The sequence below is a fragment of the Salminus brasiliensis genome, chromosome 17 (assembly GCF_030463535.1).
Source record: "Salminus brasiliensis chromosome 17, fSalBra1.hap2, whole genome shotgun sequence".
In the NCBI taxonomy this organism is placed as follows: Eukaryota; Metazoa; Chordata; class Actinopteri; order Characiformes; family Bryconidae; genus Salminus; species Salminus brasiliensis.
Window position 1 is genome coordinate 35,525,002 of NC_132894.1, and position 25,411 is coordinate 35,550,412.

The window sequence follows — 25,411 nt, forward strand, 5'->3', positions numbered from 1 at the left end:
GTGAGTGTGTGTCTGTGGGGATGTGTGCACCATATTCCTCCATAACATTAAAACCACCTGCCTTAAATTGTCAAGGTCCCCCTAGTGCTGCAGAAACAGCTCTGACTATACAAGACCTCTGATGTCCTGATACTACATTAAGTTCTAATAACATTAATATCCAGTATGAAGCCCTAATTACATTAATATCCAGTAAGAAGTTCTAATAACATTAATATCCAGTATGAAGTTCTAATAACATTAATATCCAGTATGAAGTTCTAATAACATTAATATCCAGTATGAAATTCTAATAACATGAATATCCAGTATGAAGTTCTAATAACATAAGTATCCAGTATGAAGCTCTAATAACATTAATATCCAGTATGAAGTTCTAATAACATTAATATCCAATATAAAGCTCTAATAACATGAATATCCAGTATGAAGCTCTAATAGCATTAATATCCAGTATGAAGCTCTAATAACATTAATATCAGTATGAAGCTCTAATAACATTAATATCCAGTATGAAGCTCTAATAACATGAATATCCAGTATGAAGCTCTAATAACATTAATATCAGTATGAAGCTCTAATTACATTAATATCCAGTATGAAGTTCTAATAACATTAATATCCAGTATGAAGTTCTAATAACATTAATATCCAGTATGAAGCTCTAATAACATTAATATATATGAAATAACACACATGTTAATGTGACTACAAACCTCTACATTATATTTGTATGTCTGCAGTTTGTCAATAAGGCCATTAACTCACGCTCTCTCACACCCACATCCCAAGACACACACACACACACACACACACACACACACTTATACACTCTGCATGCAGTCTGTCCCAACTCTGAGAGTAGTGAGTTTGAAATGTTGAAGCTCTGGGGAATTTCGTAATGGTCCCATTTGCTTTCCTGGCGTTTCGGCAACGGCAGGTGGAACTTGTCGCTTAACGCTGAACAAAAAAACACATCAGTGAGTGTGTGTGAGGAGGAGAGGAAGGGGGAGTCAAAAGTTTGGGTATCCCTGTTCAGATGACTATGTAAACTGAAAAGGTCAGATATACATTTACTGAACTTGGGCAGAATAGAACATAAAATGTGCACTTTTTGTTGGTGGAGCTGTCCCTAACCATGTGACCTACCTCTCCTAACATCCTAACATCCCAGAACTGTCAGCGTAACGCTGCGCAACCCGAGTCATATTAGTGTAAAATCCTGTAGTATTACTCTACCACCTCGGCCCACATGCTGCTCCACCTTCAGATCAAGCTTCTGGAGCTCTCAGCTTGTCCAGAAATGCAAATGTAAAGTTTGTCCTTTAGTGGTGGCTCGATGTGTGAATTCCACTTCCTGACTGCAGGGGGAGCCCAGGAGCAAGAAATGCCATAGTGCTCCATACTGCTTCTTTAAATGTGCATAAAAAGGTCATTTCCTGAAAAAGATTTGTTTACTTCCTTTCCATTCGTGACAGATGACCGATTCCTGGTCTGGGTGGCTATGCTGCGCTACACCAATAAGAGTCCTTGGGCAAGACTCCTAACACTACATTGGCCCACCTCTGTACGAGTAACCTTTTAAATCGGTCTGGATTAGAGCGTCAGCTAAATGCCATAAATGTAAACATCCAATACCTGATTCAGCTAATTTGGTCAGTATCGGGACCAATATCTGATCCTAGTATCAGATCGGTGCATCCCTAATTGTAATGGTGCAAAAAGTCAGACTTCAGAGGCGCGTGATCAATAAGCTTTATTGGAATATAAATGTGGGGCTCAGTCGGGACGTTTCACTGCAGCTCTCTTGAGTCTCTGCCACGGACACAGTCTTCATACTAGACTACAGACGTCTGCTGTGAGCTCGCTGGAGAGTGACGGGACGTGTGCAGGTGTGATGGATCTCTTATAAACCAATAGGGAGTCAGAATGGTGTCTGTTTATACTTCTCATCCAATCAGGATCAGACTCACACTTTCCGGATGGAGAGATTTATCTGGATAATAAGTAGTAAAGTAATAAAGTATTGGCACTACATTACTGTGAATAAAAATAAACAGATGTGATTAGAGAAGAAGAATGATCCAGAGGTTTTCAAGGCCTTGAAGGAAGATGATTATCTTCATTGCTCACCTCTGAAGCTCATAAACCTCCAACAGAATGACTGTTCTTAATCAATAAAAGAATAACCGTCCTGAGTGATGGGCTTCTCAGGGTTTTCCATCTAAACCATCTAATGTTTCCTAAAATTCTTCCCTATCATGATTTCCCATCCTATCGAGGACACACCACGTTCCGGCCTGGTCGCAATAGTGCCGCTGAATGTAATCTGGACTGAGAGCACTTGTTGCTTGGCAACCGCCTCCGTCTCTGTTGTAGCAGAGCGAGTTGCATCTCATCCAAACATATTTTTATTTTGCTTGGCAGTAAGAGCTCTAATCACAAGTGATCAAATCAAAATCCTCCTTGTGATGTTCTCCAAATCCCGAAATATCTGCAGCTGGATTTAGACTCGTAGCTTAAAGATCATATACCGTCCTCCAGAGCTTAAATAAGCCATATGATCCCGCCATGATCACTAAAACCATCTCAGCAAAGGCCTACGTTTCTCACCCTGTGAATGTCTAACAGTGTGCACACTGTTAAAAGTAGAAGATCCTTGAGGAACATTTGGAGGTTCTTCAGTTTAAAACTGTGGAGGATCCTCTTAAGGATTTTAGAAGAATAAAGGTTCATTGAAGGTTCCTCAAAACACCTTAAGAGGATATTTCACAATTTTAAACTGAAGAACCTCCAACAAGTTTCTCAAGGATCTTCTACTTTTAACAGTGTTCTTACAGTCTGAATAATAAAGGTTCCTAAATGGTCCACAAGTACTTCAAAGGTTCAGAATTTTTTTTGGTGCTCCAATTCAAACCTACCTGCTCTCATATATCAGAAAGAAACTCCTGCAGGTAAGAATTGAATATTATCCCCTGGTTAGGTTTAGGGTTAGGATTAGGGTTATGGTTAAGTTTAGGTTCAGGTTCAGGTAAAACAATTATACTGGTTAGGGTAAGGGTTAGGCTAAGCTTTGGTTATGGTTAAGTTTATGTAGTAGTTTAGGTCTAGGTTGAGGTGTAGTAGGTTAGGTTTAGGTCTAGGTTGAGGTGTAGTAGGTTAGGTTTAGGTCTAGGTTGAGGTGTAGTAGTTTAGGTTTAGGTCTAGGTTGAGGTGTAGTAGGTTAGGTTTAGGTTTAGGTTGAGGTGTAGTAGGTTAGGTTTAGGTCTAGGTTGAGGTGTAGTAGGTTAGGTTTAGGTTTAGGTTTAGGTTGAGGTGCAGTAGGTTAGGTTCAGGTTTAGGTTGAGGTGCAGTAGGTTAGGTTTAGGCCTAGCTTAGGGTGTAGTTGGTTAGGTTTAGGTCTAGGCTGAGGCACAGTAGGTTAGGTTTAGGTCTAGGTCTAGGTTGAGGTGCAGCAGGTTAGGTTTAGGTTTAGGTCTAGGTTGATGTGTAATTGGTTAAGTTTAGGTCTAGGTTAGGGCACAGTAGGTTAAGTTCAGGTTTAGGTCTAGGTTGAGGTTGAGTTGTAGTAGGTTAAGTTGTGGTTTAGGTCTAGGTTGAGGTGTAGTAGGAAGTGAGGTTTAGGTTTAGGTTTAGGTTGAGGTGTAGTAGGAAGTGAGGTTTAGGTCTAGGCCTAGCTTAGGGCATAGATGGTTAAGTTTAGGTCTAGGTTTGAGGCACGGTAGGTTAAGTTAAGGTTTAGGTCTAGGTTGAGGTTGAGATATAGTAGGTTAAGTTATGGTTTAGGTCTAGGTTGAGGTGTAGTAGGAAGTTACAGCAGCTGAATGTGTTCATTGATAGGGGTGTCCACAAATAATTAGTGTAGCTCGGCACTAAGAGCGCTTAGAACTCTGAGCTGAATTAGCGTTATTTTGGGGTTTCATGTTTCGAGCGCTAAACTCGCTAAATTCGAGCGTTAGCCGCTCTAGCCGTCGCCTGTGAGACGCCCCCAGGGATTAAGCAAACCTCACACAGCTAAAACAGCTCTGAACAAATGAACACGACCCGAGAAGAGAAGAGAAAGGAGGCGTGTTGCAACATGGCAGCCCTGGTGTTATTAGCATCCTCTCTGGCGACTTAAGTGGTAAGTCGAGAGAAGACGACGTCCAGAGATACGGATTTTACGGAAGCAGAGAATTAAAAATAGATCAAGGGCTTCATGGCAGAAGAGCCGGCCGGGGAGGGGTAAAACACATTTTAACCAGAGCCGGGGAATGAGGGGAATTTTAATTGGGGACAGTCAGGGAGCACTGCACTGTAGAGACCCACATACACACACACACTCTTTAAAATTAGCAGTGTGAAATCTTGCCAACAGGATGTCTAGCTTTGAAGTACATCCATCCATTTCTTCATTAAGTTGAAGTTACTGTAGCTTAGATTAAATCAGTCACTTTAATTAATTACCTTTTAAAAAATCGCCTCCTCTGAATTTCAGGCATAGTCAAACGATCAGGAGTCTCTGTAGCGTCTCTGGCCCTGGCTTTCTGGACGACACCTTGATTATCTCCATCTACAGTGTCTCCTGTCTTCTACCAAGGGGGACATATTAGGCAACAAGTGAACAGTTCAGTCAAGTCCTTTTGGTCCTTTTGGTCCCTTTGATCCACCTTCAGAAGTCTTGTGGTGTCCATGCTTAGCGGGATCAGAGCTGTTTTGCAGGTTAGAGTCATTGTTGTCATTGTTCTAGACAATGACTGGGTCAGAACATCTCCAGAACATCAGGAGGGTTTTTTTTCTTCTGGTATTCAATGGTCAGTACCATAGTACCTACCAAAAGGTCACAGGGTCATCAGCACATTATTGATACTCTGGGAGGCCTCACCTCACAACTTGTAGGACCTTGTGGAGCCCACGCCTCAAGAGGTGTAGGGGAACCTACTCTAATTCTAATATTAGGCAATAACAGCATCTTCTTGTGATGATGAATATTGCTTAACATGACCAGAAACATCAACTAACGATTGCCAGGCTGTGACCAACGGCACATTGTGGAGTCAGCTAGGACATTGATTGACTCAGGCAGACTGCAGGGTGCTATCACCATTAACAGTGACTTAACACTACTTTACACGCAACATCACACTACACACACATGCCATTTTCACACTAAAGAAATGTTGCGAATGCCCATTTAGCTCTCTGCACAATCCCAATAGTACGGTCCACATTACCCAGAATGGCTGGGGTAGGCCGCACTTCCTCTAAACCACCACTCACTGACCCACACTGCAGACATGGCTCCTGGGGCATAGACAAAGAAGGCAGCAAAACATTATGGTGAGGTCAATAAGTGCATTAACTGTAATGGTCAGACTCCTAGTATAGAAAAGCATATATTTAATTATGTTAAATTATTGACCCCTTTTACATAAAAAATATAGGATGGACAAATGAGCTTTTATTTATTCAGATTTTAGTGAACCATTGCTAAGCCTAAAATGAGGGAATATAACCAATGTATCCCTTCCGTGGCAATCCTGGGGTCGAGCTATTACTGCAATTTACCTAACCTATTTACATTTACATTTACGGCATTTAGCAAACGCTGTTATCCAGAGCGACTTACAAAAGTGCTTTGCTATTTACCCAAGAAAAACCTCGGCTAGTTTAAATAGACTAATAATTCAAAGATCCTCTAATCTTAGACTCTACTAAACACAAGTCAATATGGAGACCATAGTACTCTTCTCTTTGCCTGAGTACTCTCAGAAGAGGAGGGTCTTCAGTCTGGGTTTGAGGACAGCGAGTGTTGGACTCTGCTGTTCAGACACCCAGGGGAAGTTCGTTCCACCACTTCGATGCAGGACAGAAAAAGTCTGGACGCTCGTCTTCCGTGGATCTTAAAGGATGGCGTGTCGAGCCGAGCCGTACTTGAAGCTGGAAGGGCTCTCGGTGCAGATCGGCTTTTGACCATCGCCATAAAGTACGGAGGGGCTGGCTGGTCCAGTCTTGGCTTTGTAGGCCAGAGTCAAGGGTCTGAATCTGATGACCTGGGCAGCAGCTACAGGAAGCCAGTGAAGAGAGAACGCAGCAGTGGAGTGACATGGCTGAATTTAGGAACGTTGAAGACGACCTGTGGCGCTGCATTCTGGATAAGTTTCAGGGGTCTGATGGTGCGTAAAGGGAGACCAGCCAGAAGAGAGCTGCAGTGGTCAAGTCTTGAAGTGAGACGAGAGACTGAACGAGCACCTGGGCGACTCTCTAGAGAGGAAGGGTTCTAACACAGCTCAATGTAAAGGTAATCAGACTGTGCTGAACAAAGTAAACCCTGCGTAAAACCACGGCAGACTCCAACCCATGTTTCTTATCACATGTGGGGGCCGCAGGGGGCCACTATGCATTAAAAGAATTCCCCCACATAGGGAAGAGGGTCAAGCCGAGACGGTTGTTGTAACTGAATTGGTTTTAATGTTGATATATGTTCAGTGATTCAGACTCACTTTGATTCAGATAGGTGAGAGACGTGCCATCCTTCACACGCTGAATCAGACAGAAGCCAGTTAAGAGGGGAAAATCCTCAGGCCGGTTCCAGCCAACGCAGCCCACTCCTGTCCATGCCATAAAGGGATTTTCAGGGTGAATGGCTGGCTGACACCAGAAAACGAGAAAATTAAATCTCCAGAATTGGGGAATCTAACTCAAAGCAGGACTTTTCCCTACTTGGAGAGAGAAAGCAGTGGAAAGTTGCATGTGTCCAGCTTTTCTTTTTTTTTTTTTTTTTTTCCTCTTCAGCATAGACTGGACACAGCTCCTGGCCACTGGGCCTCTCCTCCTGTTCCCCTGCCATAAGACAGCATGTCAGGGTCAGGGTGGGACATGAGTTTGACTTTAATAGTATTTTCAATATGAAAAGCGATGAGCCGATGAAGATTACGGTGATGAAACAGAAAGTACAGCTAAGCATAATCACAGCCATGGAGCAGAACATCAGCACCGATGAACATCTCAGTCACTGGAAGGTCTTATTTCATGATGACTGGACCAGCAGAAATAGTCCAGAATGTCTTTAAAGGCTCGATAACCACTTTTTATATGCGTGTGCCAATCCAGATCAATCTGCCATAACATTAAAACCACCTGCCTAATGTAGTGTAGGTGCCCCTGGTGCCACAAAACAGCTCTGATCCCGCTAAGCATGGACTCCACAAGACCTCTGAAGGTGGCCTGCTGTGGTATCTGGCACCAATAGCATAGATCCTTTAGGAAGTATTGTAGGTTGTGAGGTGGGACCTGCATCAATCATTAATTAGCATTAATTAGCACCCTTGACCCAAGGTTGTCCTTCCCTGGAGCATTTTTGGTAGGTACTGACCCCTCTATACCAAAAGGGAGCACCCCACAAGACCTGCCTGGTGTTTTTTTTGGAGATGTTCTGACCCGGTCATTGTCTAGAACATCACAGTTTGGTTCTTCATAAAGTATCTCTTACGTTTGTCCTATTTTCCTGCTTCATCACCTTCAGGAACTGACTGTGTTCTACACTTCACCTGTCAGAGGTTTTAATGTTATGGTTGATTGGTGTAGACCACCAGTGTTCTGTGTGGTTCGTGGCTCATCTCTAAGATTGGAGAGCGCCACTCAGCTCCCTTTAGGCTCCGTTTATGCTCCCGACTCTCGTTTTATTGAAATCTCCATCACAATACATTAAACTGTCACAGACGGAGGCCAGAGCTGTTAAACCTGCCAGTCGTGGATCTTTAAACCACTCGCTTTCTTTATAAATACCTACTGTCATGGTGCCACAGACCGCAGAGAGACAGTGCCTGGCATCAGCACTTTCATGCCACGCGTCGCCTCAAACCTTGGCTCCTCCCCGATTACCCATCAGCCCCGACCACAACTTCCCCTGAATCAGAACACACTCCTAGCCCCCCTTACTTTCGCCCCAGGATCCATTTAGCATAGCGCCGCTCCCATTATGTGGAAACACTGGCGCTGGTGTGCTAGCCCCAGCCAAGAAGGCCCAGCTGGCTAGCCTCAAAGAACGCAGTGCAGGTAGTGAAGCACATGAAACCCCATTAGACGCGCTCTGGAGCAGCCTGAGGGAGCGGCTCGGCACTCTCGCTGGCGTCTGGAAGAGTTAGGCAGCGGCTGGCAGGGAAGATGCCCAGAGGGAACATGTGCTGTATCTATTAGTTTAAGGCCCTCACTGTCATCGGGAGGGGGAAATGTTTGGGGACTGTGGCTAAAGCTCAGTAGGCCGGGTCCAGGACGGTATCCTACCTGGCACAGGGAAGGAGTAGCGTTCGCTTTCAAATAAGGAACGTTCACAGAACTCAGAGAGCAGCACCAATGAAGTGCAGCAAAATAATACAATCTGGAACACTGTTGTGGATTCCTAATAACATTCACATGCAGTATGAAGCTCTAATATCATTAATATCCAGTATGAAACTCTACTAACATTAATATCCAGTATGAAGTTCTAATAACATTAATATCCAGTATGAAGCTCTAATAACATTAATATCCAGTATGAAGCTCTAATAACATTAATATCCAGTAAGAAGTTCTAATAACATTAATATCCAGTATGAAGCTGTAATATCATTAATATCCAGTATGAAGCTCTAATAACATTAATATCCAGTAAGAAGCTCTAATAACATTAATATTCATTATGAAGCTCTAATAACATTAATATCCAGTGTGAAGTTCTAATAACATTAATATCCAGTAAGAAGCTCTAATAACATTAATATCCAGTAAGAAGCTCTAATAACATTTATATCCAGTATGAAGCTCTAATAGCATTAATATCAAGTGTGAAGTTCTAATAACATTAATATCCAGTATGAAGCTCTAATATCATTAATATCCAGTATGAAGCTCTAATAACATTAATATCCAGTATGAAGCTCTAATAACATTAATATTCATTATGAAGCTCTAATAACATTAATATCCAGTATGAAGCTCTAATAACATTAATATCCAGTATGAAGCTCTAATAGCATTAATATCCAGTATGAAGTTCTAATAACATTAATATCCAGTATGAAGCTCTAATATCATTAATATCCAGTATGAAGCTCTAATAACATTAATATCCAGTATGAAGCTCTAATAGCATTAATATCCAGTATGAAGCTCTAATAGCATTAATATCCAGTATGAAGTTCTAATAACATTAATATCCAGTATGAAGCTCTAATAACATTAATATCCAGTATGAATAATAAAAATAATTGAATGTAAAATGTAAATAAACACTGTTGTAAAACAAAGAAATATACCTGATAAGTATAGTTGATAATAAACATGCGCACACATAAACACACACACTTTACTGGGTAAAGCCTGCAGCACACACTGTCAGGTACTATATAGTAAACACACTCACACACTTACACACACACACACACACACACACACACACACACTCACACACACTTTCACACGAGAGCAGTAATTTACTATTGGCTTGTCAAGAGACGTTTGGCTTTATCTGTCATAACAGCAGTAGGAGGACTGCATTAGCATGGCTGCTGTGCCACCGGGCCTCTACAGCAACAACTCACCCAGAGGCCAATCCATCTCACACACACACACACACACATGCACATTCACCCTAAATCAACCCTGGACCCGCTCTCGCTGCGCCCACATCGCTCTAACAACTGGCCCGGGAACAAAGTCCAGTACAAGAGTGAGACAAAGCGGGGTTTCCATAACAGGCCCCAAAACAGTCACGGCAGGGGCACAGCGCAGCCCTGTATACGCTTACCTGGCCCGGCCTGTTAGAGACAGCTTACTCAGGCCAAATGACCTGAATTCCCCTTAAGCCTCGGAGCACCGGCACTGCTCCAGAGCGTCCACTTCAGCGAGGAGTTTCTGAAGCCTTCATAAAAGGATCCTTTGATTTTCCAGAATCACACACTTCTAAAAGGGATCAGATGGATATGGCAGTCTTACGTGGCCGTTAAACATAGCGGATATACAGTAATACAGGACTGCATGATACGGACAAAATTACCACGGCTACTCGGTTAAGCTCAAGCTTCAGGACCAGGAAATGCTCTAAAGGCTGCCGTTTAATCTACTGTCCTTCAAGTAATTGACTAATTGACTTGATTATATAACGAATGTTAAGAATGTTAAAGTGAAGTAAATCAGTGTCCTATTAAGAAAAACGTAAACTATGTCCAACGAAAACCCAGCTAGTGCGCCCCCTAGTGGTTGGAAATTCAGTCCCGCTCCATCTGTTGGTTGACGTACGCCATTCTGCCCTGCTCACGCCACACTAAGCCCAGCCCCCTGGACACACCTTTGCCAAACATGCTAGGTGGATGGGAGACCCACTGATACTGGGGGTGTATGTAATTTTTCAGCCCAACTTAGATCATAGATTTCTAGTTTTTTATTGTTTGGATCAAAAACACCCGAGTAGGAATACCAATTCAAACAAATAGCACACAAAAAAAACACAGCGCATCCAACAAGAACAAAAGTCTACTAATCTTCTAATTCTACATTCTGCGCTTTGGAAGCAGAACAATAAATATTCAAGCACCTACTTCACTCTGATTGGCTGCCTAGTACTGGTCATAAATAGTGGTTTCCACAACAGACTGCTAAGTGGAGTTAGAAGTGGAACCTAAAAAGGTTCTTTGAGCGATGCCACAGAAAAACCACAGGAGCCGTATAGCTGTAACCTGAGGAGAACACCTGAAAGCTGAAAGGTCAGATCGAGATCGGATCACGTTCTCACCACTCCTGGCTTTATTTGAGACTAGGACTGAGACCGCCTTTTCTCAAGGGTGTTGGTTCGGTAGTTTTGGTCTGTATTCAGGTGCGAGTACTGTGTTCACATCTGCCCAAACGAATCAGAGTCATCTAAATCATTTGATTCAACTGGACTAAAAAGTGCAGGTGTAAAACGCCCCAAATCAGTCAGATCTCTCAGACCGAGCTCTTCTACCACAAAGCAGAAGCTGCCTGAAGTTCTGCCTCCTCTGAACTCGATCATGTAGAAGGTTTCAGATGAAAGATTCATGGGATAAAGATTCAAATTGAACTTCTGATTTCTGATTGAAATCCGAAGTCAGGGCAGATTTGTATCCCATCCAACACCGTCTACTGATACTGAACCCCTCCCGCACCCCAACCCAGACCCATTAATACTGATATTTCACGCCTACTGAAACGTACATACATTTCCGTCAAATTCTGTACTAAATAGGCCTCTCACTGCCAGCTCACGTCTGTGGTGAGTTTTATGTGAGAACACTCATTCCACTGTGCTGATAAAATCTAGCACAGACATTTTTAAATCCAACCTTTTATCACTCTCACTTCATTCAATATTCCCCTCGCTGCATATTTGAAATTCACAGACAGGCGCTAGTCTAGATTGGCCCGAGCATCCATCAATGGGCCTTTCATTTACTCGCACTGAGGAGGCGCTGGCGTTTCTGTCGTTGTTGTTGTTGTTGAAAATTTCATAGGTTTAAAAAGCAAAAAAACAACATATTGCTTTTAAAATGTGGTTATTGCATTTCTTTTTCAGGAAAATGGCATTTCTGTGCATCACAGGCCTAAAAACATCCATGTGTACGTACTTAAACCGGTTTAAAAGGAGACATTTCCAACATTTGAAATTGATTCATTTTCCTGAGGCTCACTTCTAATGTCTGTGTGGTCAAAATGGTGGAAGTGGTTTGAACAATCATTTTCCAACCTTTCTTCAACTTTTAGAATGACACAGACTGTCCTAGTTACTGTGTGTATCATTGGCTAGAGTCTACAATCAAGAGACTCCTAAAAGGTCGGAACAGACTGATAGAAAACATCAAAACAGAAGCATTGCACATCATCTGTCAAACATGGTGGAGGCACTGTTAAGGCATAGGCATGTTCCGCTGCCAACAGAACTGGATGGGTGGTGCTTATTTACGCTGATTTACTGCTGATGGGAGGTTCTCAACCTGAAGCATTGCACATCATCTGTCAAACATGGTGGAGGCACTGTTAAGGCATGGGCATGTTCTGCTGCCAATAGAACCTTGAACACTTACTGTGAAAACACACCAGTTTGTCTTATTACGTTTAAGCCAGTGAAAATAGAAAATAGAGGGACAGAGTAGGCATGGTTATAATCTCTAAGCAGCTGATGCAGTATTTTGGTCTAAACAGTTTAATTAAAGCTGAACTAAAGCATTTTAAATCCATTGAGGTGGCATACAGAGGCATCGTCACAAAAAAGGGCTGGGTGATATGGTACAAATAATATAAATATAATGATATTTAAAGACAATTTGACGATACACTATATTTATCGCAATATTTTGACATACAGACAAAATGCATCAGTAGAGACTGTATATCACCTCTTTTCCAATATTCTCATATTGTTGCACTTCATCTAATTGAACAGCACTAATTACACTCTCTGTAATGAAGTGAGCACTGGCGATACTCTCGATTGTATCGCAATAAAAAAAACTGATCACAATTTTGATAAAATATCGTCATATTACCCACCCCTGCCGAATACTGATGAACCTGAGCGTATGTTAAAGAACTCTAACTGGTGGCCCTGTACTGTGCCCAGTTCAAAAATCAGGCATGTCTGAAAAACAGCTTATAGCTTCAGGGTAAGTGGGCGTGGCTAAACTGTATGTATAGGCTATAGATATATGTAAAAAAAGTTTTTTATGATAAGTGTTTTTATGACAATTCATTTAAAACAGCTTGTTTTTGCCTCAAATTATTCCATAAAAAGCTGTTTTTAAGGGCCTCGACTGCGGCATATCAAGAAAAACTGTTGGAATAAACTTGGTGAGGTGAGAAGACAGCTTGTAAATTGCCACCTCGTAAAAAGTGCTGGCATGCATGCTAGTACTTAATTAATGCCAGGCAGGTGTCAGTTCCATGTGTGAAGACACAATTAAGACGTGTTTGTGACGCTAACCTGATCATCATAGCGGTAAGTGAGGTACTGCTCCCCTGTGGCGTCCTCTAGGAAGCTTCCTTGTGGAGACAGTGCAAATTCAGGGAGAAAGTATGCGCTCTGGGACTCGCTCAGCCCCCCCTGCAGAAGCAAACAGACAGTTAGACCTTCAGCAGTACTGACATCAGGACCGCACAGTCTTATACAGCAGAGCATCCCACAGTCTGAATCAGGTTTTTAATCCAGTATGAATCTGCAGTGTGGGTAGTGTTTACAGTCTGACAGCAATACGTGTACAGTGATTTTAACCAGTATGAATCTGTTAATAACTGTGGAGTGATTTAATCCAGTATAAATCTGTGATCATAACTGTGGAGGGATTTAATCCAGTATGAATCTGTGGTAATAACTGTGGAGTGATTTAATCCAGTATGAATCTGTAGTAATAACTGTGGAGTGATTTAATCCAGTATGAATCTGTTAATAACTGTGGAGTGATTTAATCCAGTATAAATCTGTAGTAATAACTGTGGAATGATTTAATCCAGTATGAATCTGTGGTAATAACTGTGGAGTGATTTAATCCAGTATGAATCTGTAGTAATAGCTGTGGAGTGATTTAATCCAGTATGAATCTGTTAATAACTGTGGAGTGATTTAATCCAGTATAAATCTGTAGTAATAACTGTGGAGTGATTTAATCCAGTATGAATCTGTGGTAATAACTGTGGAGTGATTTAATCCAGTATGAATCTGTTAATAACTGTGGAGTGATTTAATCCAGTATAAATCTGTAGTAATAACTGTGGAGTGATTTAATCCAGTATAAATCTGTAGTAATAACTGTGGAGTGATTTAATCCAGTATGAATCTGTGGTAATAACTGTGGAGTGATTTAATCCAGTATGAATCTGTGGTAATAACTGTGGAGGGATTTAATCCAGTATGAATCTGTAGTAATAACTGTGGAGTGATTTAATCCAGTATGAATCTGTGGTAATAACTGTGGAGGGATTTAATCCAGTATGAATCTGTAGTAATAACTGTGGAGTGATTTAATCCAGTATGAATCTGTTAATAACTGTGGAGTGATTTAATCCAGTATAAATCTGTAGTAATAACTGTGGAGTGATTTAATCCAGTATGAATCTGTGGTAATAACTGTGGAGTGATTTAATCCAGTATGAATCTGTTAATAACTGTGGAGTGATTTAATCCAGTATAAATCTGTAGTAATAACTGTGGAGTGATTTAATCCAGTATGAATCTGTAGTAATAACTGTGGAGTGATTTAATCCAGTATGAATCTGTGGTAATAACTGTGGAGTGATTTAATCCAGTATGAATCTGTGGTAATAACTGTGGAGTGATTTAATCCAGTATGAATCTGTGGTAATAACTGTGGAGTGATTTAATCCAGTATGAATCTGTGGTAATAACTGTGGAGGGATTTAATCCAGTATGAATCTGTAGTAATAACTGTGGAGTGATTTAATCCAGTATGAATCTGTTAATAACTGTGGAGTGATTTAATCCAGTATAAATCTGTAGTAATAACTGTGGAGTGATTTAATCCAGTATAAATCTGTAGTAATAACTGTGGAGTGATTTAATCCAGTATGAATCTGTGGTAATAACTGTGGAGTGATTTAATCCAGTATGAATCTGTGGTAATAACTGTGGAGGGATTTAATCCAGTATGAATCTGTGGTAATAACTGTGGAGTGATTTAATCCAGTATGAATCTGTGATCATAACTGTGGAGGGATTTAATCCAGTATGAATCTGTGGTAATAACTGTGGAGTGATTTTAACCAGTATGAATCTGCAGTGTGTGTAGTGTTTACAGTCTGACAGTAATAAACGTGGACAGTTTTTAATCCAGTATGAATCTGCAGTGTGTGTTGTGTTTATAGTAAGACATTAATAACTGTGGAGTGAGGTAATCCAGTATGAATCTGCAGTGTGTGTTGTGTTTATAGTAAGACATTAATAACTGTGGAGTGAGGTAATCCAGTATGAATCTGCAGTGTAGTGTTTACAGTAACACATTTATGAGTTTTTACAGATGTTACTAATGTTACTAATGTTAATAACTGTGGAGTGATTTTGTTCCAGTATGAATCTGTAGTGCAGGTCATTTTTACAGTCTACAGTAATAAGTGTGGAGTGGCTTTAAACCAGTATGAATTTGCATTGAGTGTTTTTTTGCAGTCTGACAGTAATAACTGCTGCATGGTTATAATCCAGGATGAATTTAAGTAAAAATCATAGTGGTTTTAATCCAGTATGAATATGCAGTGTGGGTAGTTTTTACAGACTAATGTTAATAATCGTGGAGTGATTTTGTTCCAGTATGAATTTGCAGTCTGGATCATTTTCACAGTCTCACAGTAATAAGTGTGAAGTGGCTTTAAACCAGTATGAATCTGCGCAGTCTGACAGTAACAACTGCTGCATGGTTTTCATCCAGTATGAATCTGCAGTGTTTACAGTCTAACAGTAATGACTGTGGAGTGAAGGGTCTTCTACAATTGAATGTTATTGAGCGTCCAATTTCACAGCGCTGACCTGAACATCACATTACATTACACAGCCTCCTCTGGGAAACCTCGTCCAGCTCCAAAGGGCTTCTCATTATCTGCATTATTTCATTCACAGCTGTCATTTTTGTTATGGGGTTATATGGGGTTGTCCACCAAAAAATGAATATAGAGATTGTCGTAAATATCACAGGGCAGAGTGTAATGAAACATTACAATAAACTATAAATGGCATTCCCCGCTAAAACAGGAGGCATACTAACTCTTCTATTCTGGGTTTGGGAATACAGCATTACTCTACTTGGCTGAATTCAGCCTTACAGTGTCTTAAATCACAAAGCTATTGCTCCAAACTTCATCTGGGAACCTCAAAATACAGCACAGAGAGTGATTTAGCAACTCATCCCATAAAACCAGTGCATAGCAACCACCGATCTACATCAGGCATGCAGGCTAAAGGAACATGGCGTGCATTAGTTCACTTATACACACTGAAAAAACTCTGAAGTTCCTTGATTTAAAGTGTGTATTTGTTTGTTTAGTTTAAGAGGAACTTCTAGCGTCTGAAAGCTCTAGTGAAAATTCTACCAGGAGACCCCTATGCAGCATCACTGTTCTTCAGCCAAGCACCAGCCGAGTTAAAAAGTCCTCTAATCACATTCCCACCTCCCCAACGCCACCGGTTTGGTCCCAACGGATGCCCAGGGGTAGGCTCCGCCCCCTGCCTCAAAGTTTGGGTTGAGTCCCGATGGTGCAAGACCTGGGCTGATGACGGGGCCTACGCCAAAGACAATCAACAGCTCTAACTTGTCAACTCTGACTCTGCTAATTGTAACACGATGGGGGGAGAGGGAGGGCCATTCTACTCTCCAGTGAGAGTGAGCCCCATTATGCTTTCTGGGACTCCCAGACACGGATGGCTGTGGCATCATTGGGATTCGAACCTGAGACCTCCCCCGAGTCCCCAGTGAGAGTGAGCCCAGTTATGCTTTCTGGGACTCCCAGACACGGGTGGCTGTGGCATCTATGGAAGTCGAACCCGAGACCACCCTGAGTCCCCAGTGAGAGTGAGCCCAGTTATGCTTTCTGGGACTCCCAGACACGGATGGCTGTGGTATCTATGGAAGTCGAACCCGAGACCACCCTGAGTCCCCAGTGAGAGTGAGCCCAGTTTCGCTTCCTGGGACTCCCAGACACGGATGGCTGTGGCATCTCTGGGAGTCTGAGTCCCCTCGGGAGCCCTCTTTATGTTTACTGCTCAAAGCGTCACTTCATTTCAATGCGAGAACAGCTTTTTCGCTCACTGGGTCACCAAGAGCAGACTGAAAGTTCTATCAAAAACAACCCAGAGCTTTAGAATCGGGGCTTTAGAAATGAGCCTCGCTTGGCCAGAGAGGAAATTCCCCCATACCCAGAAGGCTTTACTCACAAAGCTTAGCGGCAACACACGCACCAAATCCTCAGTCTTGGCGTTGGCTTTCCAGCACAATACACTCACTGTGTTAATTCGCAGTGCGGAGGGGATTCACTGCCCAGGCCGACCACACAGCTATAAACTATTTACGAAAGTAAGAGAGGTTACAGGAGGATGGAGGAATCTCTCGAAGGATGAAAAAGGGTTTTCCTCTCCCTGCTCCCTCATGAAACGCATTTGCAAATGAGGATCCAAGAAAGCGGCCTATCTGGCTTTACACGCTTCATTCCAGCTCTGTGCTCTGGAACAGTGTGTTCAGAGGTACTGCCTGAGAAAACGGCTGTAAGCCTTAATTATTTCTGACTTGTAGCTTCACTGAGAGACTCTGATGAAAGGCTATTCAGACTTGCCCACACAGAATGTAAACTGATCAGCCATAACATTAAAAACACCTGCCTAATATTAAGTGGACCCCCTTCATGCTGCCATGAAAAGCTCTGACCTAACAAGGCGTGGACTCCAAAAGACTCTGAAGGTATCTGGACACCTTAAGATGTCTGCAGCAGATCTGTTCAAGAAGTCCTGTAAGTTGTGAGGTGGGGCCTCCATCAATGACCCCGTTCCTTAGAGCAGGTACTTTTGGCAAGTACTGCCCCCTGCATACAGAAAGGGAACATCCGACAAGACCTGCTTGCTGATGTTTTGGAGATGTTCTCAGATTCTTATGCTTGGCCACTTCTCAAGTGAAACTGGCGGTTCACTTGCGGTCTAACTGATCCACCCCTTGACAGGAGCCACTGGAACCAGATCATCAGTGTCATTCACTTCACCTGGCAGTGGTTTTAATGTTATGGCTGACGATTCTCATGGATTTCTCTCTGATAGAAATAAATAATTGGTGATGGTCTAATTACAGTGTTCTAACTGTTCTACCAAATATGTCTTGGCTGATAAGGTCAGGGACCTGTATATGGGGTCAGGGATCAATCATTACGATTGGCTCTTTTGCTATACTATTAATTTAATGTTTTATATTAATATTAATAATAATAGACTTGCTGTGTGTCCTACAGAGCCTTAATCAACGAGTGTCCCTCATTGACAGCCCTGCATAACAGTCTGCTTTCTGTGCATGTGGGTGTATGTGTGTGTGTGTGTTTGCACCCTGGAGGGTATCGTGTGCTCTAGCTGGGGGTTAAGACCCCTCTCTAATTTAAGAGGAAGAGCATCAGCCACCTCTGAGAGAAGGATCACAGTCAGTGTGTGTGCGTGTGTGTGTGTGTGCATGTCTAGTGCTTCAATAGACTGCTGTCCACAGATCTAGACTCAAATACACACCCTTATACACACACACACCTGCTTTTCTTCCCTCCCTGCGGACGTCCCGCCAGACTGACCCCCAGCCTAAACAAGTCTACTCTGTGACCTCTCACTCCAAACCTCCCTAAGCACCTTACCATCTGCCTGGAGTCTCTAACAGGGAGTCTCTATATAGGGGGGGGCTCCGTAGACCCTTTGTAGGGCAATACTTAGGTCATGGAACTGTTGAACAGGGAGCCACACCAGTGAGCTACATAGAGCCGGAGATTCAGCCAATCATTTGGGACCTCCAGAGACTCCAGACACTATCTATTTATCTCAACCAGTGTGTAAACTCTGCTGGAGAGCTGCTGGACTTTGATGGTCAAGGTGGTTCAAAAGCTGGTCAACCAGACAAAAACATCCCAGCCTAGCTCTTGACCGGTGTAGTATGTATTTTGGTTGGAGTCGGGTAGATTAGCTGGTCATCAGAATGACTAGGATGGTTGACAAGCTGGTCAAACTAGTTGACTAGCTTGGTCATGGTAGTCAACCAGCTTGGTCAAGGTAATCATCCAGCTTGGTTGTGCTGGTCATGGTAGTCAACCAGCTTGGTCAAGGTAGTCATCCAGCTTGGTTGTGCTGGTCATGGTAGTCAACCAGCTTGGTCAAGGTAGTGATCCAGCTTGGTTGTGCTGGTCATGGTAGTCAACCAGCTTGGTCAATGCAGTCAACCAGCTTGGTCAAGGTAGTCATCCAGCTTGGTTGTGCTGGTCATGGTAGTCAACCAGCTTGGTCAAGGCAGTCAACCAGCTTGGTCAAGGTAGTCATCCAGCTTGGTTGTGCTGGTCATGGTAGTCAACCAGCTTGGTCAAGGTAGTGATCCAGCTTGGTTGTGCTGGTCATGGTAGTCAACCAGCTTGGTCAATGCAGTCAACCAGCTTGGTCAAGATAGTCATCCAGCTTGGTTGTGCTGGTCATGGTAGTCAACCAGCTTGGTCAAGGTAGTCATCCAGCTTGGTTGTGCTGGTCATGGTAGTCAACCAGCTTGGTCAAGATAGTCATCCAGCTTGGTTGTGCTGGTCATGGTAGTCAACCAGCTTGGTCAAGGTACTCATGCAGCTTGGTTGTGCTGGTCATGGTAGTCAACCAGCTTGGTCATGGTAGTCAACCAGCTTGGTCAAGGTAGTCATCCAGCTTGGTTGTGCTGCTCATGGTAGTCAACTAGCTTGGTTATGCTGGTCATGGTAGTCAACCTAAGCTTGGTCATACTGGTCAACCATCTTGGTCATTCTGGTTGTCTAGATTGGTTATGATGGTCATTCAGCTTGGTTATGATGGTCATCCAGCTTGGTCATTCATTTATTAATCTATTTATTAATCTATTAATTTGTCTTGGACCATCATGATCATGCTGGTCATTGTAGTCAACCAGTTAACCCCACTCTAATGAAACCATACCCTATGCTGGTCAGGAGCTTAGAAGTATCTTCCTTGGAATGAAAAGCTACAAAACAAGCGACCTTTAGCGCTATTCCACTAATAACTGGCACAAATCTGAAGGCATGTGACTGACGGGTTTCCTCTAATTAAACCTGATTAGGCTTTAATATGATGCGTTATTAAAGTACAATCAAAGAAAACCTGGATTGGAGGAAAAACTTGGAATGGAAATATGCAGAAAAGGCCTGCGTCCTCAAACTTTTGACCAACTTTTTATCCTTCCAGCTCCTTGCAGATCTGTCCCAGATAGTGCTGGTAGTGCTGGTACGGAATTCCCGCTCACTCTAAAGCTTCACCAACATCTCTGTACGCTTTTAGCTTCTTTCTCCCTTCACCAAATATCAGACGCAGTGCTGATATCAGAGGATCAGGAGCGCTGAACTGGTGTCCTCTATCCCGCCGTTGCCCAAACTCATTACAAAAGGTCACTCCAACGGCCACTGGCATTTACAGCAGCGAGCGCAGGTGTGCCGCTTTTATGCGCCACTGTGCTCTAAGTTTCAGCGAGCGCAGCGTTAGGAAACTAAAGCCGCATTGTCTCGGAGCAGCGCCGGAGCCAAAGCGCTGAGTCCACGTCCACGGCCTGAATCCTCAGAGCCAAGATGAGAAGCGAAGGCTCGGCCTTGCCCAGAAAAACGTGGCGATTCTTTCAGGAGGAGCCGGCCCAATAAAAGCAAAGACAATTCTGGCTGGCCTCCGGGCTTATGTAACCCCAGCTCTTATGAGGACGGGCTGATCCCGGATCAGCTTTCGGCTCAGGCTACGATCAGCACGGCCTGTATAAAGTGCTGATCTAGGATCAGTTCAGCTCTTGTTTATATGATCGTATCTATGATGGTGTTCGTCAACACACCGCTGCCCTGAGGCCGGCTGAGTATTATAGTGTCCACAGCCTCCCTGGACACGGATTCGGATAATGCTGGATGCTGTTAGGAATAATTGGGCGTAGGTTTTTTAAGGCTAACGTCGATAATTCTTAAGATTATGTACCTTTTTTGTCATGTTATTGAGCTAATGTCGCTAATTTTGGGTATATTAAGCTAGCACTCCTGTTATACAGTTATAACAAGGCAATGTATACTGAGCTAACGGCTTTGCATTGTAATTAAGCTAGTGTTGCTAATTCCGTAGGTTTGTAAAGCTAGCATTTTGTGTCTTATAATCATGACACAAATAACAGTGTTGCGTAATTAGGCTAATTTTGCTAATTGTGTAGTAATGCCATGTAATCAGGTTAATATTACTATTTTTGAAGTATTTTAAGCTAGCTCTTATTGTAATGTAATCAGGCTAATGTTATAAAAACAACAATGATGCTAATTGTTTAGATATACTAAGCAAAATGTTTGTGATGTAATCTGGCTAATGTTGCTAGTTCTTTTATCATTTTATGTTGTTATAAAAACAATGTTGCTAATTCTTCTTGGTTCTAGGTTTGTAAAGCTAGCAGTTTGTGTCTTATAATCATGACACAAATAACAGTGTTGCATAATTAGGCTAATTTGGCTAATTCTTCAGGTATTATGGGCTAACATTTCTTGTTGTATAATCATGATAAAAGTAGCAGTGTTGTTCACTGTTTAGATATTCTAAGCTATTCTAAGATATTCTTTTGTTATTATGTTATGTTGTTATAACAACAACAATGTTGCTAATTGTTTAGATATAGTAAGCGAAATGTTTGTGATATAACCTGACTAATGTTGCTAATTCTTTGAGTGTATTAAGAGAGCTTTTCTCGCCATATAATCATGACATAATCAGGCTAATGTTGCTAATTCTTCAGGTTTATTGAGCTAGCTTTTCCTATTATGTAATCATAATGAAAATTAATGTTGCTAATTATCCTGTAATCAGGCTAATGTTGCTAATTGTGTTGTTATGTTAATCTTATGTTCTTTCTGTCATGTAATTGGGCTGGTGTGGCTAATTGATCAGATATACTAGCTGACATTTTGTCCTGTTGTCTGGTGAATGTTGCTAATATAATCTTAAACTAGCATTTCTAGTCATGTAACCGGGCTAATGTTGCTAATTCTTTAGGTATATAAAGCTAGAAGGGACCTACACAAAATGAGGCAGGTGGTTTTAATGTTTTGGCTGATCTGTGTAGTGTAAATAACTATTTAAAGCACGGCAGTAAAATGACAGTAAGACCTTTAACCTCAGCCCATTTAGAGTCGGCTAAAGGAAGCACAGCATGTGGAGGTGCAGATGGGACAGTAAATTTCGTAGCGTGGTCTCCACGCTTGGCTGAAACCCCTCTGTTTAAACCCTATACCTGGTGAGTAAGAGCCGGTGTCAGCAGCCGGAGCCACAGCTTTGATCTCACCGTGGGAAAGTCTGTTCTCACCACACGGCCTAAAAATCACATAAATATCATTTATTCACCTCCTCCTGCACATGGGACAGGAGGAGCCATGGAACCTCTCCACTCCACCCTGCGTCTGCTGACACCTGATCTGATTGCTGCAGGTCCTAAATGGAACTCATGGCAAATATCTGCGGTCAGTACCTTCCAAAAGCGCTCCAAGGAAGGACAACCCTGAGCCATGGGCACCTTACAAGGCTCTTATGGATGCTCATGGAGGCCTCACCCACCTTACAAACTTCCAGGACTTAAAGGATCTGCTGCTGATGTCTGAAGGTGTCCAGATACCACAGCAGGACACCTTCAGAGCTCTTGCAGAGTCCATGCCTCAACGTGTCAGAGCTGTTTTGGTGGCACGAGGGGGCGCTACATGCAATCTTAGGCAGGGTCATACATGTTTTGTTCACATTTGAGTTTGTTGGATTGCCTGGTCATCAGAATGACCAGGCTGGTTGTCAAGCTTGGTCAATGTAAACATCCAGCTGGGTTATGCTGGTCATCCAGCTTGTTCATGCTGGTTGACCAGCTTGGTAAAAATGGACATCCAGCTTGGTCATGGTAGACGTCCAAATTGGGTGATACTGATTGACCAGTTTGGTTATGCTGGTTATGGTGGTCAACCGTCTTGGTCATGCAGGTCGACCAGCTTGGACATGATGGTCAATTGTAGTCAACTAGTTAAACCCAATGATGAAAACTCACCAATGAATACATACCCTATGCTGGTTAGGAGCTTCCACAGAGTCTCCACGAGGGGCCGCTATTACTGCTCCAATAGATTTTGGTGCTTCATATCAGTGACACTGCGTGTCCTTGTTTTCCAATGTGTTAAATTCAGAAATAATAGAAACTAACTTCTAAATATATGCAGAAAATGCCCTGTTTGAGTTTCTCGTAGAAGTTCAGTTATTAATATCGCTAACTTATTGACATGTATAGCATTAGCATTATAATATGATACGTCTAACTGTAGTCATACTTCGTCATACTTCGAGTTTCCTTACTGCAGTACGTAGGCTTCCTTTTATAGGCATGGAAAACTGTACAGGCTGGTTTCTTTGAGGCTCTGTAGGACGTCTTCCGCCAGTGCTCGAGTGATTCAGAAGAATTAGCAGGAGTTCGTAAACAGTGGAGAGGAGGAGGCTACACACCGGGGCGAAGCTCTTATCAGCCCGACACCTGTTACGACTCTGCTCCCAGCATGCTCACAGGGCGCCTGGGCAACTTCTGAGAAATCCTGCCGGCTGCCACACACACACACACACACACACACACACACACACACACACACACACTCTCTCTCTCTCTCTCTCTCAGCTCGCTTCCTGAAACAATTAAGAGCCACTTGAGAATATGAGCTGTTTAACAGGCCCTCACATTCCCTGAAGACGCTGTGGCTGAGAGACCGAGCTCAGAGACGGGTCCATCACTGGGGAGCCGGGACGTGACGAGAAGTGACGTTGACTGACAGATTGCATCAAGGAGCTCAAGTGTTGGCTCAGCGACTTCTCTAAGTGCAGGAGCTGAAGTCAAACTGCCTTTTATTCCAGCACTTCAATGAATCTGGAGCCGGAAAATGAGATGAAGATCTGCAGTAACCAAGTCAATCAAGTTTTTATCTGAAATCATTTAAAAAATAAGCTCCGGAAAAAGGAGGAGTCCACCGACATGATCGGTTTCTCTGGTTTTAATATTTCTAGGCAGTGTGTTTAAGGGAAATTAACATTTGCATTGTATTTCATAAACCATGGGCAACAATTCCCCTAAATTCCAAATAAAAATATTTACTATTTAGAGCATTTATTTATTTATTTGCAGAAATTAAATTGCTCAAAAATAGTTCTGTATAATAATTATCATATTATATATATCATATATATCATATATATCATATTATCATATTATATATATATAATATCATAATATATACTAATAAATAAAAATTATAATGAACTTCAAGAGCATTCAGAATCACTATGGTAAAATAACCTCAACAGCCAATCACAGCTCTCATGTCTCGGCCGGCTCTCCACTAGTCTTTCACATTGCTGTTGGGACTTTATGCCAGTAATAGTCTGTAAATTCAGCGAACTCGGCTCTGTTTGATGAAATGCCTGGAATAAAACAGCAGCCGGACGCGTAGAGACGCAGATTTAAGAAAATAATTCTGTCTCTTAATTTTTTTCCAGAGCTGTATTGATCAGCTACATCATAAGTGGCAATTACCGGGGTCCAAGCACCAGACCATTATGAGGCCTTTGGATTACAAACGATGGGCAATGTTTTCAGAATGACCTCCGTTTGTGTTAGTACAGGCTACTAGCATAGGACATCAGTGTAGGTTAGTAGTATATGGTCACTGTTCTGAAAAACATTTATCTCCAAAATGGTGAGAAGGCAGAAATGATCTGAACTTTGAACAGAAGCCAAAGTAAAAAGACTGTTAATTTGAAGTAATTAAGAACATTTCTATTGGTCTATTTATATTTTTATAAATAATTCTGGATGAATTATAATACTATAACTATAAATAATACTTTTTTATTATTATTTATAATCAATTTTTGCACTTCCACAGCAGCGGGGTCACCCGGGGGCCAGCGTGTTCAAGGATACTGCAGCTGAGTAATTCAGGGAGGTGTCTGAAAAGGCCCTAAAGGTGAAGCAGGGGTTAACATGGGCTCCTGATGACAGCTGCGCCACTTCTGTTTGAACGCCTGGTCACCGCAGCAAATGACCGGCACAGTGTTTGCCCTCCAGAACACAAGGGTCTACAGAGCTGTAGAGAAGGGGGTCTTTTCTCGTTCATTCTCTGAACACATTAATACATGACAGGCAGCTCTGAACGGAGTGGAGGCAGAGCAGACAGCAGCTAATGCACTGGTGATAATGGCACACTGCTGTGTCCACTGAGGGGAAATCCTGCTGGACTATTACTGACCTCTTACAGCACCTCCACTCACTCCTCATATACATACAGAACTGCTCTCAGACTCGCGCTGCTCGCGCTCTTCCTTTAAAAGGTTTATGTACTGTCCCTGTTTCCCTGAGGGCCCAGGAGGGTCGAGGGGCCACAGCCCTTTCAATCATTTAAATTCTGACACCTAAAAATGACATATTTTGATCATTATTTTGTAGTAAAGCATGATGCTATAATAGTTGTTCCTCCAGATATAATAAATTCTAGCATAACTAGATCTATAAGTACTAATATAATTATTAATTATACTATTAGACTGGTTATTATGTTTATATAATATTTATAGATATATATTTGTTAATCACATTGATATAAATATATTTATATAATAAATCTTTTTAATGTTTGACAAAAAATGTTTATTATA

At 42.2% G+C, this 25,411-nt stretch overlaps 1 protein-coding gene across 2 annotated transcripts in view; it reads right to left on the reverse strand.

Moving 5' to 3' along the window:
• The window catches only part of adamtsl3 (ADAMTS-like 3), a 154,872-nt gene that overhangs the window by 112,027 nt on the left and 17,434 nt on the right, over positions 1 to 25,411 (reverse strand). For both annotated transcript variants that reach the window (XM_072660688.1, XM_072660689.1), the window contains exon 3: positions 12,956 to 13,075. In XM_072660688.1, coding sequence (XP_072516789.1) covers positions 12,956 to 13,075 — 120 coding nt within the window. The remainder of the gene's footprint in view (positions 1 to 12,955; positions 13,076 to 25,411) is intronic.